Consider the following 13,701-nt stretch of genomic DNA (forward strand, 5'->3'; position numbering starts at 1 on the left):
TGATTAAACATATAGCTGTATTAAGTTATCCAGGGGACATCAACTAAAAGCTGGAGTTTTTTTCACACACACACACACACACACACACACACACACACACACACACACACACACACACACACACACACACACACACACACACACACAGTGGTCGATTCTCAGTCGTGTGTGTGTGTTCACGACTACGGACTGTGATGCTGTGATCCCCCACAGTGTGTCGTAGTCAGTGTCGATGTGGGCACACACACTACACACACACACACACACTACTGATGCGTGACACACACACACAGACACGCCACACAGGCACACAACAAATGCATAGATGCAATTTGTGCGTTTGGAAAAAATCCCTCCAGCGTTTTTATAGCTTGTGGACATGTCCCTTCTGCGATATAACTTTATTACAACTATAATCGTCCAGTCATAAATTCTAGCCTTTCCACTAATCCATCTGCTGTTGTAGAGTATAATATCGGTAATGGATCTCTGTACGCCATTCCTTGGTACCTGACTTAGGTAGCATAATGCGATAATTATTTATGAACATTGGCTTTAAGATGTGAGGGTTAAAAGCTACTAAATTTATAGGACCAAAGAATGTTGGTCGGTCCTTTTGCTTAGCTCATGTTGGTGCGTCGCCACTTACTGATCAGATTAGCCTCCATGAAGGCGCCTTTTGTCCACTAGTTAGCTAGTGTATCGGCTGAGGACTAGCGGGATGTTCTGAAACAGTTCACCCCGTAGGAACCACCGCCATTACGTCACAAATGTTATGGCATTCACCGACTACTGACCTGCTACTAGTTGTCGTCATTGACATCATATATACAAAAGCTGTCTCTGGCACTCTACATTCTTAAATACTGGACAACATCTTATACTAAACCGACGGATAAACAATTAAATATCTTTTGCGAGATTTCGAGTGCATTTAGCCCAGAACAAAGTACCGCACAATCCTAAATAATTCCAACCGCTGTTAATATTTTAAGCTCCCTCTCCCAAAATATTCTTTGCCGCATTATAATTCAAACCTAACTGCTAGCGGATCTCCTCTGCCAGCTCCCATATCATTGATTCCTCTCCTCCGAGTTCCCTTATTGCTCATTAGTAACGCTGGCCGTACATACCTACTGCCGCTATGCCCTCCATCCCACTGACACTGTGCCATGCTCTCCTCACTCAAACTGCTCAACCCCTAGCAATCCCTGTCTCCATATCCTACCATTAAGCTCTAGCCTCCACTTTATACCCTTTCGATTAGCGATTCTTACCCAGCCCTTTAGCATGCTTATCTCATGTCTTCTCCTGCGCGACCTCTAACTCACTTGCCGTATCCTCTCAAACTGGTTTGTGCAGGAGTGCTCCATGGTCCGCACGCTCTTCATTCCTTCTATTAGTTTACAGACCAGGGGTGCATTGCATGTGTCTCCCTCCCAACAATTTCTATCCGTCCTCGGCAATAACAATACTGTTCCCGACCTAGCAACACTCCTTCTCTCACCTCAATGCTCACTCTGACTACCAACTTATTTCCCTCTCTTCTCTCTACCCGTCGATCATGCTCCATCACTTCTTTCTGGTCGCGCGTCCGGAGGGCGAGGGTTGCAAAAAATCGAAGCATCACAATAAAACATACACAAACTTTTGCATTCCTCGATCTCTTCCCACCAGAACCAGTCCAAACACATAACCAACTCTTCTCCACCAAAGGGCTCCTTTGATTTCTCATCTCACCACTCTCGTCCCTTGTCATTCAATCGCACACATTACACATCACTCAACGAATATGGACATGATTTTTCATTGGTCTCTTCCTCCCTTTATGCGTGCGTCACCTGCGTTTCTGCGCCCACCTACGGGATAATGTTACTTCCGTTCCGCCATCTGCTCTCTCAAATGCATGTTCAACATCCACTGCTCACCTCTCTTTCTTCCATTTATCTGCATCCACCAAGCTACCCAATTGCCGTCCTTCGTTCATCCCCCCATACCAGTGCCTCCTAATCATCGCGCGCGTCCTGTGCCTAATATCCCCCCTCTCCTATCCCCTCTTATGTTCTTTCCTAATCTACGTGCCACTAGCCCACCTGCAACTGTTCCTTTCTTAATTTAGAATAAATCCCTGTTTTGAACTGACCCCCCCCCCCCCCCCCACTTCACCCACCCACCACACCTCTCTAGACTCTACTCGGTACCCTTGCCTCACCAGCTTTCTATCAATCTCCTCGCACCCATTGTGTTTGCTCTCGCTCTCTCTCCTCTCTCTCGCTCATTTTATCTCCTTCACTTATACACCTACTTGCTGCTGTCGCCGTCGGGTGACCGGAGGCGAGGGATTCTGAGTAAGAAGAGGAGGGGAGCAGAAGCAGGTCTGTAAGAGTGTCTTCCAGGTCTGAGTTCGACCGGCCGCTACATGAAGAGTACCCCTCACAATTGCGCAAGCACGGCTCCCATCCCTCTCCTTTTTACGAAGCTCTCTAACTTTCTTGATTCGGATCCTGGCAGAGTCTTGACTGTAATCGAAAGGGGGCCCACACCTCCTCCGTGTATGCGAATCCCTTATCCTTCGGCCATGCGTCCACCTTTTATCTTCTCTCTTTCTGTCCTTGTCTTCTGCTTCCCCACTACCTCCTCACGTTACTCATGTCCTCTCCTGCTTTTCACTCTGCTCTTTCTGTCCTGGGTCTCTTAAGGACGTGGCTAGGGATGCTAATACACCCCCACTCTGCTTTTCTCGCATTGGGAAAGCCTATGTAGGCCTACATGTATTACCCAGGGGGTGCATACCATTACCAATGTAAACATGAGACTAGTGAAAAAGCCCGTGAATATCAAAGTAAAACCTTCAATCCTCTTATTATGATTCATTAATGAACATTTTTGACACAATGCTTAGTTCCTCTAAAGGTTCATACATATTGCCAGGTCTTTTCAAACATCTATCGTGGCGAGACACCATTCGTAATTGAGATGATGAAATTTTTTCAAGACATTTGGTTTATTACACTGAAACGTTCAATGCGAATGTGGTTTCAACAGCGTAGAAACGCTTTAACGAGCAAGTCTTTTTTTCATTCTAATTTAGCAATTCTTGCAATTCTACTTGTAGTTCCCATTGCTTCCATCTTGTATATATTCCATCTGCACTTGAACACTGTTGCTTATCGGGCACGTCTGGTTCACAATATCATTCCATAGCCTCTCCTGTTCTCGCCTTATTTTGCTCCCACTTTGAGACCACACTTCTCTCCAAGATTAAAATTTGCAATTAAATGTTTAGCAGACTCACATCTTATCGCGAGGAAGCCCATCATTAGCGATTAAGTTGGTCCTTGCTACATAAGGCATCAAATACAAACTACATGCACAGTGTTTGTAAACCGTTGCTGGAGCTGAGGGATGTAAACTGAACTGTGGTGGAGCTGAGGGATGTAAACTGAACTGTGGTGGAGCTGAGGGATGTAAACTGAACTGTGGTGGAGATGAGAACAGAACAGTGTAATTAAGTGCTAACAGTTTTGAGCAGACAGCCAGGTGGTGTATTATTTCTGATGACTTGAAATCCAGGTCAAGATTCTTCTGAGTAGTCTGGGCTCGTTTCCTTGTCAATAACTAGGCCACTTGCACCACTAGCATGAATAAGCTGTTTAAAAGCTCTAATAATACCACTAGGATTCTGCAAATGCCGCTGTGCAAAACAGAGAGGGATCTTTATGGAGCAGTATTTAACATGAGGGGTGGGGGGGTTATGTATCATTGCGGTATCAAACTTGATTCTCATTCTTACCAAGTGCAATACATCTTTTTCATTGAATCTTAGCTGTCTTTTATTGTCAATCTTGTTGTTTGAACCAAGAGATAACTTGAGATAAATATGAATCAATCAGTCGTGCTGTGTGATTTGCCAGTTGTAGTTTGCGATGGATGTGATTGGCTGTGGGYGTTTTCTGTTACCTGTTGGTACTCCCAGCTGTCGGGGATGAAGAGGTTGTCTCTCATCGTCATGGTGAGGTCCAGCCGGGGGAGGGCGTGGCACATCCTYACCCATAGCGAAGGGGTGTAGCTGGGCACGGTCGCCATGGCAGCCATACTCTATCGCCTAACCCCCCCTCCTCCACCCTGTTGAAAGGAACTAAGAGGAGAGAAGGGTTAGAATATCAAAGGTGTGTAAATGATAGACATATTCCACATTTCCACACCAGTGGCGGACCAATGATAAATACTATGAGTAAACAAAGCCTTATGCTGTATGTGGTGCCGGGTGATGGCTATTGCAACTGAAATGTTGTCTGTCTACCACTCCTTCTTACACACTGTGGTAGAGCCAGGGAAGAAAGATAAGATGTTTCAGAACAACCCTGCTGAGGAGGCAGGCAGGGAGGGAGGGAGCGAGGGAGAGAACTAGGGGACATCACCTCACCAACCACCCCCCCTCCAGTCTGTGGGAGAGCCAGCCAATGGTTGAACAGTTGTCAGACATGCTCATGTTCACTGAAACTTCCTATTTCATCAATCAGTGTACTGTAGGTGGGTCAGGACAATGTGAAGTTTCTCCTAGACTCTGATCTAAGGTGATGTTTACATTGTCTTCTCCTAGACTCTGATCTAAGGTGATGTTTACATTGTCTTCTCCTAGACTCTGATCTAAGGTGATGTTTACATTGTCTTCTCCTAGACCACATCAAACTCATTCCACAGAGTTCTGAGTGTCTGCGGGTTTTCGCTCTACCCTTCTACTTGATTGATGAATTAAGGTCACTAATTAGTAAGGAACTCCCCTCACCTTGTTGTCTAGGTCTTAATTGAAAGGAAATAACAAAAACCTGCAGAAAATAGGCTGCCCGTGGAATGAGTTTGACACCCCTGTCCTAGACTCTGATCTAAAGGTGAGGTTTACATGGTCTTCTCCTAATGCTTAAAGTAAGGAATTGTGAAAGTCAAGGTAATCTAATCCTAGATCAGAGCTAAGGGCTTGTACCTGGATCGAGGAGGTATGCAGGGTGAAACCCTGTGGAGCACAAACCACAAACCAAGAACAGACATTGATAGTTATTTTTGCTCAGCTTCTAATCTACATTTGGATCAAGGTCGTGGTCAATTCCATTCCAATTCATTCAAGGACAGAAGTGAAATTCATCTGGCTGAACTAACTGAATAGAAATGGGACCTGCCAAAAACCTGGATTGGATGTGCGCGATTCCTCTCTTATCCAGGGSACATCAACTAAACCAACTACCCCGTCATCTCTACTAACATCCTACTTCATCATACTCCTCAACCTATGGGAGCAGAGTAGGGGAGATAGTGGGAGGTCCAGTGGCAATCTCAGCCACACCACACAACCAGCACTATATAGTGGAGGCAGAGTTGGGTCAATACAAGAGGGAGATTCAACCGCCATCAGACCAACTATCAACACAACACCCCACAGCACTGATTGTGCAGATTAAGAGAATAGCAGGGTTTTACAGTTGAAGACAAGAGGGTTTCAAGAGAGCCTATGAGAAGAGATCAGCACAGACTAGACCATTGACAGGAGTTGTACTGAGGAGTAGAGACAGGGGGTTGTACAATACTGCTCTACATACAGCGAGACACAGAGGAACGTTGAGTAAAGACACAATAGTGTATTTGATGGCGTCTATCAGGGAGGGATTCTTAGATTTGGATTCTGCACCAGGCTCCTATCTTGGTTTTGCTGTCTTTGAATGTTTAGAACATTCAGCATTGTATCACATGAATTCTCAGCCTTTTTAATGATCCATCTGTATGAGCACACAACACTACATTTGAATAGAAGCACTACAYAATACTAAATATGATCAAGAATCACATAGGACCATATCTGAACTATTTTAGAAATATCAATCCAGTCTTTTTACTGTAGCAGCCATTTCAAATCAATGACGCCTCAACGGACATAATAAGTCCAGGTGTTGGGGTCATTGTTTGTGATGTGTGCGTGTGTGTGTGTGTGTGTGATGTGTGCGTGTGTGTGTGTGTGTGGGTGTGGTGTGCGTTCATGTGGATTTGGGGCATCCCGGTCACAGAGAGGGTTAAACAGACAACCCAGACAGTCAATCCCAAACTCATTAGAATAAGCCTGTTCACCTTAATGGCTCCAAACCCCCAACTGTCACTAACAAAATGGTTTCACTCTGCCAACACTCTGTTTCACTTATGAACAGTGGGATCAGAATGGTTTCACACACTGCCGTCCATCCCCTCACACTGAGGCTGTCAACAGACTGGTGTTATTGTTCTGTCTCTTATACACATCTAGATGTGTATAAGAGACAGGTTTCACACACTGCCGTCCATCCCCTCACACTGAGGCTGTCAACAGACTGGTGTTATTGTTGTAGTCTCACATTGTTATGGCCAGACTCTGATGGTATATCAACAAAGAGGATTTTTCATGTTATAGTCTTGAATTATTCGGCTGTGAGGGTGGTAAAGGAGGTTGTCACATTAGGTGAATTATAGGAATGTTGTTGTGTGGTTAGACTATAGTGTGAATTTAAATTAAATTCATGTTACTTGGAAAAGTCTACATTAATAATTTTTGGCAATTATCATAAATCTATCTRTCTGTCTGTCTGTCCACAACCAGATGTGGTGTCAACAATGGGAACTAGTGCTAACATGAACCCAGAAAGGGATAGAGGGGGCACCAGGGAGGGAGCACCTTGGAGGGAGCAGCCTGAGCTGAGCAGTGGTCCAGCAGTAGTTGTCAGAGGGAGGCAGGGAGGCAGGCTCAAGTTGACGTGATGCTTCCTGCCAGCTTGTTATCATGCTGGTTACCATTGCATAACTGAAGGCAAATAACGGGGAGTTTGCACTCACGTGATAGGGGGAGCAAGGAGAGAAGGGGAGAGGAGAGGGAGACGGAAGAAGGAAACCCAAACCACAGCCTTCTGTGCTGTGCACTAGCTGCTTCAAAACCAACAAGAGACTCCCAGGAACAACAAAGCCGAGGAGAAATGGATAGAATACAGTAGAATAGACATCAACTATCTGTCACTGCACTGAACCAAGCCGAGTGACTCAGCCCTGGGAATGGCTCTGTTATGAAACAGTCACTCAGCTATTTGTATTGAGGGAGACTCCAGAATATGTTTCTCCACGAGGCCATTTTGTAAGGCGGTTAATGAGGAAGACTGAGGATGTGCAGCTGGGAAGAAAATCCTTCTTTAGACAGTAAAGCCACCTTCTCCTTTATCATGTATTGCACACATATTCTCATTACTACACATCACAAACAACAGCTTTCCTCTGGGCCACTGGGTATGAATAATGACATGCAACAGAAATCATCATGCCACACTTAAGGCCCAATGTCTTCCTAACGACCCCTTAAGGACACTCTTAATGATTGCAATTTATGAGACAGTTAATGGCCCAGTGATACACACCACAGCCCAGTTATCATCAGTCAGTGGGGACATGAACGGCCCATTCATGTGAGGACTGTAATGTATCTACACTACCGTTTGGGTCACTTACTGTTGAGAAAGCAAATTTTTTGTCAATTAAAATAACATAAATTTGTCAGAAATACACTGTAGAGATGGTTAATGTTGTAAATACTATTGTAGCTGGAAACGGCAGATTTTTTATGGAATATCTACATAGGCGTACAGAGGCCCATTTCAGCAACCATCACTCCTGTGTTCCAATGGACGTTGTGTTGCTAATCCAAGTTTTTATTTAAAAGGCTAATTGTCATTAGAAAACCCTTTTGCAATTATGTTTACACAGCTGAAAACTTTTGTTCTGATTAAAGAAGCAATAAACTGGCCTTCTTTAGACTAGTTGAGTATCTGGAGCATCAGCATTTGTGGGTTCGATTACATGCTCAAAATGGCCAGAAACAAATAACTTTCTTCTGAAACTCGTCAGTCTATTCTTGTTCTGAGAATGAAGGCTATTCCATGGAGAAATTGCCAAGAAACTGAAGATCTCGTACAAGCTGTGTACAATTCCCTTCACAGAACAACGCAAACTGTCTTAACCAGAATAAAAGAGGAGTGGGAGGCTCTGGTGCACAACTGAGCAGAGGACAAGTACATTAGAGGTTCAGTTTGAGAAACAGACGCCTCACAAGTCCTCAACTGGCAGCTTCATTAAATAGTACCAGCTAAACACCAGTCTCAACATCAACAGTGAAGAGGCGACTCCGGGATGCTGCCTTCTAGGCAGAGTTGGAAAGAAAAAGCATAATCTCAGACTGGCTAATAAAAATAAAAGATTAAGAACGGCAAAGAAATCACAGAACTGGACAGAGGAACTCTCCTAGAAGGCCAGCATCTCGGAGTCAGTTGTTTTGCGGGTACTATTTAATGACAATAGTCATTTAAAAAAATATATTTGTAATTTTACCTTTATTTATACAGGTTTTTTCTCATTGAGATAACATCTCTTTTCCAAGAGAGACCTGGTCCAATAGCATCAGAGGAACAACATTTCAGACAAAACAACTTACATACAGTAACACAACATTCAACAAAACTATAAAACACACATACAGTACAACAAAAACATTGTACATTAAAAACACAAACGTCTTGACTAAAAACAGCTGCCTAAAACAATTACACTCTTTTATGATATATACATCGATCAAGTGTTTAAACTCCACCAACGAAACTAGATCATCACATTTTAAAATGTTCATGACAGAATTCCAGGACCACGGAGCTAAGTAACTAAAACTATTTCTACCATGTCCTGTTCTAATTTTTGGTACTGTTAGAAGCAAATCAGAATGGGACCGTAATTATATTTATTTACTACCTGACTAAAAAAGAACAGAGATAAAATGGTATTTTACCCAATATGGCCTTATAAATCAGTGTATACCAGTGTTTAACCCTACGCAAGGTCAATGATGACCAGCCAACAGCGCTGTAGAGATCACAATGATGTGTTAGACGTTTCTGATTTGAAATGAACCTGAGGGCTGCATGATACACTGAATCAAGTGCTCTCAGGGTAGTGGCTGAGGCCTGCATATATATAACATCACTAAAATCTAAAACCGACAGTAATGTACATCGTACCAGCTCCTTCCTGGCCTCAAAAGAAAAACATGCCTTATGCCGGTAATAAAATCCTATTTTCAGCTTGAGCTTCCTTATCAAGTTCTCTACACTCAAATATTTGTACACTTTAACTTGCTCTATAGTATGTCCAGCCAATGTAGCAATGACATGATTTGAAACATGCCTGGCATTTGAAAATACCATGCATTTTGTTTTACCCGAATTTAGAATCAGCTTTAAATCATAAGATTCTGTTGTATGATGTTAAATGCTCTTTGGGCATTTACAAAAGCTAAAGATAAACTACTACCACTTGAATAAAGAACAGTATCATCTAGATAAAAATGAACATCCTCTGTTTCAATAAGATCCCCAATGTTGTTGATATACAAAATGAACAACAGTGGGCCCAAAATAGAACCTTGCGGAACACCTGAGCACACCTCTATGGACTCAGATTTACAACCATCCGCCATTACACATTGTGTACGATTTGATAGGTAATTTATAAACCAATCTAGAGCATGACCTGTAATTCCACAACATTTTAACCAACAACATTAACAACGTCTACACTGTATTTCTGATCAATTTGATGTTATTTTAATGGACAAAAAATGTGCTTTTCTTTCAAAAACAAGGACATTTTTAAGTGACCACAAACTTTTGAACGGTAGTGTATAAATACACATTTCCTTTTCATAACCACAACAGACTCTACAAGAGGTTGAATTGTTTCTTATAAAATTCATATTTAAGTTTCAGTTGAAATTCATGTTTGTGTAAAAAAGAATGTCCCATCAGGATCACGTACGTGCACGCACACACACACACGTTTGTTTTACTATCCTTGTGGGTAACGAAGAAAAAAAAATCCATTCAAAATCCTATTTTCCCTAACCCTTAACCCTGACCTTAACCCTAACCTTAACCCTAACCCTTATCCTAATTGTAACCCTAACCCCTAAGCCTAAAATAGCCTTTTTACTTGTGGGGACCAGCAAAATGTACACAATTGTCCAAATTTTGGATACAAGGATAGTTAAACCAAACCATACCATACACACATACACACACATTTCCCCAAATCAATGAAGGATTGAGTGCATTCAGCTGCAGGCTACTCAGTGCTTGTAGAATCAATAAATCCAACATGGAGCTTTGGAGTGTACAAGAGTATAACATACAGTACCAAGAGGATGGACAAATGCTCCCACACTAACAATCTCATTTRGAAGCTTGCACAAAGTCAAATGTAGCATTTGAGAGAGGTTTGCTGAAGATGAAGCTAAGCAAACTATTCAGTGGATACAATGTGATATTTTATTAAYATAAATAAAATATATCTTATCAACTATGATAAAGTAGAGAGATTGACAAAACAATCCAAAACAGAGTGAATCAAACTAACATGGTTCAACCTCAATGTTTATAAATCATTTCCTAATTTCAACATCAGCCACTTCACACACATTGCGTAAAAATCCAAACATTTGATGTAAAACCCAGGCTTCTCTCCACCTTCCATCATTGAACATAAATTGCAATGGTCTAACAGTGCATGATGAATCTATTTCACTTGACTGCCCATTAATCTTGTAGAATACACAGACAATTCACCCATGGTGAATGAGTGATTGAAGTGTGATCCGTTTCTTACCTTTGACTGTAGCGTTGGGAGGGTGTTCTGCTATCTCTTGCTCTTCTCTGGTGTTCCGTCAAATATCTACACACTCACTGAGGTATACTGTTGCCAACCATCAACGCTAGATCCTCTTGGGAAAAAAACTGATCCTGAAATATATAGGTTTAGGGACATGAACCCCAAAAATATGTAAAATGTAAATAAACAACAAGGTCTGTTTTTGTTTTTGAAATATTAAACAGCCTGTGATTGTATGGTTGTCTGGTAACAGTGGAGAGGTGATTGTGTTGATGGATAAGAGAGGAGCCCTCAGCGCAAGAGAGAGAGGAGAGAGAGGGAGGAGAGAGAGGGATTAGGATTGAGAAGACACCCCAGAGGGACCCTTATCGTCATGTCGGAACCCCATGCAGGCAGCAGATCGCTCAGCCAGGCGACTTCACAACAAGGCAACGACACGATTGTGCCCAGCGATAATGAATCTGTTGACGGGGATTAGGGCTCCGTCCACTCTCAGCTCACACAAATGATGATGCTGCTRGGCGATACAGACACAGCTCTAACTGAAACCCCCATCAACACCCAGTCACACACACAACATACCAATCTCTACACTCTCAGATTAGGAGGMAAAAATCTGACCAAAATCAACAAATCAGCACAAAAAAATCTACGATTGTCTAAATGCAAACATACAAAACGAGAAAAGATCCAATTATTCGAGTTTGAGTCACATTTCAGATTTCTGCACAAAAAATCCACAAAATATTTGTTGAAGAAATCTCCTGTGTGGTTAGGCAGGGCAGTGTTTGGCTGTGTTGTGCAGAGAGGAAGGGAGAGGGAGAGGTAGAGATGCACATATATTTAGGCAGAAGCAAATAAGCACACCACTTAGATGGATACTGAGAGCAAGAGAGAAGGGGAGGGAGGGAGCAACAAAGATATTGTGAATAGGAAAAAAGATGGGTTGTCAACTGGGCAGTGAGGGAATGTGAGAGAAAGAGGGAGGGATGGAGGGAGGGTGAGCGATGAATAGAGGGAGAGGGGAGTTGCAAAACCAGTTGAGTGGAGACTGCAAAATAGTATCAACACCATGATTCAACAACAASCAGAAAAAGCAGAGATGGAGAGAATGAGAGTGATGGAAAGATGAGATGATCTTCCATGACCGTGGGTGATTTGACTGAAAAAGAGGGGGATTACAAATAAACAATAAAAACAAAGAAAGAGCGGGTGGAATGAGAGACCAGGGTGTTTATGTGCCATTGGAGGATGGGGGAGAACGAGAGAGCGAGAGGGAGGGGTGGCGTTCGTTTTTCTGTGTCACTGAAAGGGAGTGGGGGAAGGGAGTCAGAGAGATAATGCGAGCAAGGGAGCGTACGGGAGTGAGAGAGAGAACACACTAGTGTGCGTGTATCTAGGAGGAAAAGGGGGGAGAGACAGAAAATTAAATTACGTATGCAAGAATTACTCAGAGTTAACCGTGCCTCCATGGCTCTCATTCAGACCCAGCACTATACTGTAGCAGCCATCCTCTCCCCTCTATCTCCTCTCTCAAGCCCCTCATCCTATCCTCCCTTTGTCCCTCTCTCTCCTTTGACATCCGTCCCTCTTCACTCTCCATCCCCCTCTCCATCTCTCGCTCCTCTCCATCCCTCTCTCTCCTTTCTCATCCCTCCCGCTCCTCTCTCCATCCCTCCCTCTCCCCATCCCTCTCTCTCCTTTGTCCATCCAGCTCTCTATCCCTCTCCTCTCTCTCTATCCTCCCTCCATCCCTCTGCTGTTACACAGAAATATCACCACTCAGACATTCACAAAAATTACAAGTTCAATATTTAATGTCCTTGGCAAACCAAATCCAAAAGGTCATAATTCTTTGTAAAAGCAGACATTTTACATGATCAACGTAGCAGTGATCAGTGGGTTTCTGTTGGATTATATTAAAATATTCATATTAAATKAATCTTATTACAATTATAAAATCATCTCTGTAGCTGCAAAGTAAGAATTGATTGGTTGAGATGCAGTTACCATGATGGAAAGATAATATTTCAGCCATTATTATATTAAATACATTACATTATTACATCAGTAATAAAGTCTGCTAAATTAAATGTAATGTGGGTGTCCCTCCCTGTGAAAGCTATAGACATTGATGGATTCTATTAAAATGTAACATGTTTCAAGTTAAACTGTAGTTTGTTTGTATCCTGTGTAGTGAATGATTACTGTGAGTATTAATGGTGTTCAGGCCATGAAACTGTGTGTATGCTCATTTAGAAAGGTTGTTGACCTAATCAGATAACAGGAAATTACCTAGGATCAGAGAGCAGGGTCAGGCCCAGAACAGAAGATGGACGGGGATTCTCTTGGTAATAAACACTTGAAACTTCTCTTGAGCTTTTGGTCTCAATTCCTTATTGCAAAGAGGTTGTAATAGCATTTTTCTTCTTAACAACAAGGTACAGTAAATTAGTCATTACAATTACAGCTACTTCATCATGGTCCGTAGCAGATAGAGGCACTTCAGGAACATTGGGATTTCATATTTTAATCAATGGAGTAATTTTCAAGCTGCAATACGAAACTTTTAGGAAGAGCGACCAAATTCACATAGAAATGTGAGTTATAGATCTGTCATTGTCATTGAAATCTAAGAAGTGGTAGATCTGTTCTGTGTGGTATTTCTATGCTCCCCATTCTTAAGTTTCATTGTTGTGTCTTTTACTTCCGGTTTTGTACACCAGCTTCAGAAAGCTGAAAATACAATATTTTATATCAAAAGATATTTCACAGCGGTTTAGATGGTACAATGACTCTCTACACAAAACCAGCAATGATTGCTTGTTTTGTCACAAACTGAACTTAGGCAAACTATTTGAATTTCAGCAACCAGGAAATGGCGGGGCGATTTCTGCATATTGCACCTTTAAATGTAAAACTATGGAGACTGTGAGGTGTGGAAATGTGGGTTCTGTGCTTTGTAAAATAGCACCTCCATANGCGATT

At 42.4% G+C, this 13,701-nt stretch overlaps 1 protein-coding gene across 1 annotated transcript in view; it reads right to left on the reverse strand.

Annotated features, from left to right (window-relative positions):
• Positions 1-11,009, reverse strand: part of ttyh1 (tweety family member 1) — a 25,653-nt gene extending 14,644 nt beyond the window's left edge. The window contains exons 1-2 of the mRNA XM_024138674.2: positions 10,711-11,009; positions 3,961-4,138 (exon numbers count right to left, since the gene is read on the reverse strand). Of these exons, the coding sequence (XP_023994442.2) occupies positions 3,961-4,095 (135 nt within the window). The 5' untranslated portion in view covers positions 4,096-4,138; positions 10,711-11,009. The remainder of the gene's footprint in view (positions 1-3,960; positions 4,139-10,710) is intronic.
• Between the last annotated feature and the right edge of the window lie 2,692 nt (positions 11,010-13,701).

The sequence above is a fragment of the Salvelinus sp. IW2-2015 genome, unplaced genomic scaffold (genome assembly GCF_002910315.2).
Source record: "Salvelinus sp. IW2-2015 unplaced genomic scaffold, ASM291031v2 Un_scaffold1547, whole genome shotgun sequence".
In the NCBI taxonomy this organism is placed as follows: domain Eukaryota; kingdom Metazoa; phylum Chordata; class Actinopteri; order Salmoniformes; family Salmonidae; genus Salvelinus; species Salvelinus sp. IW2-2015.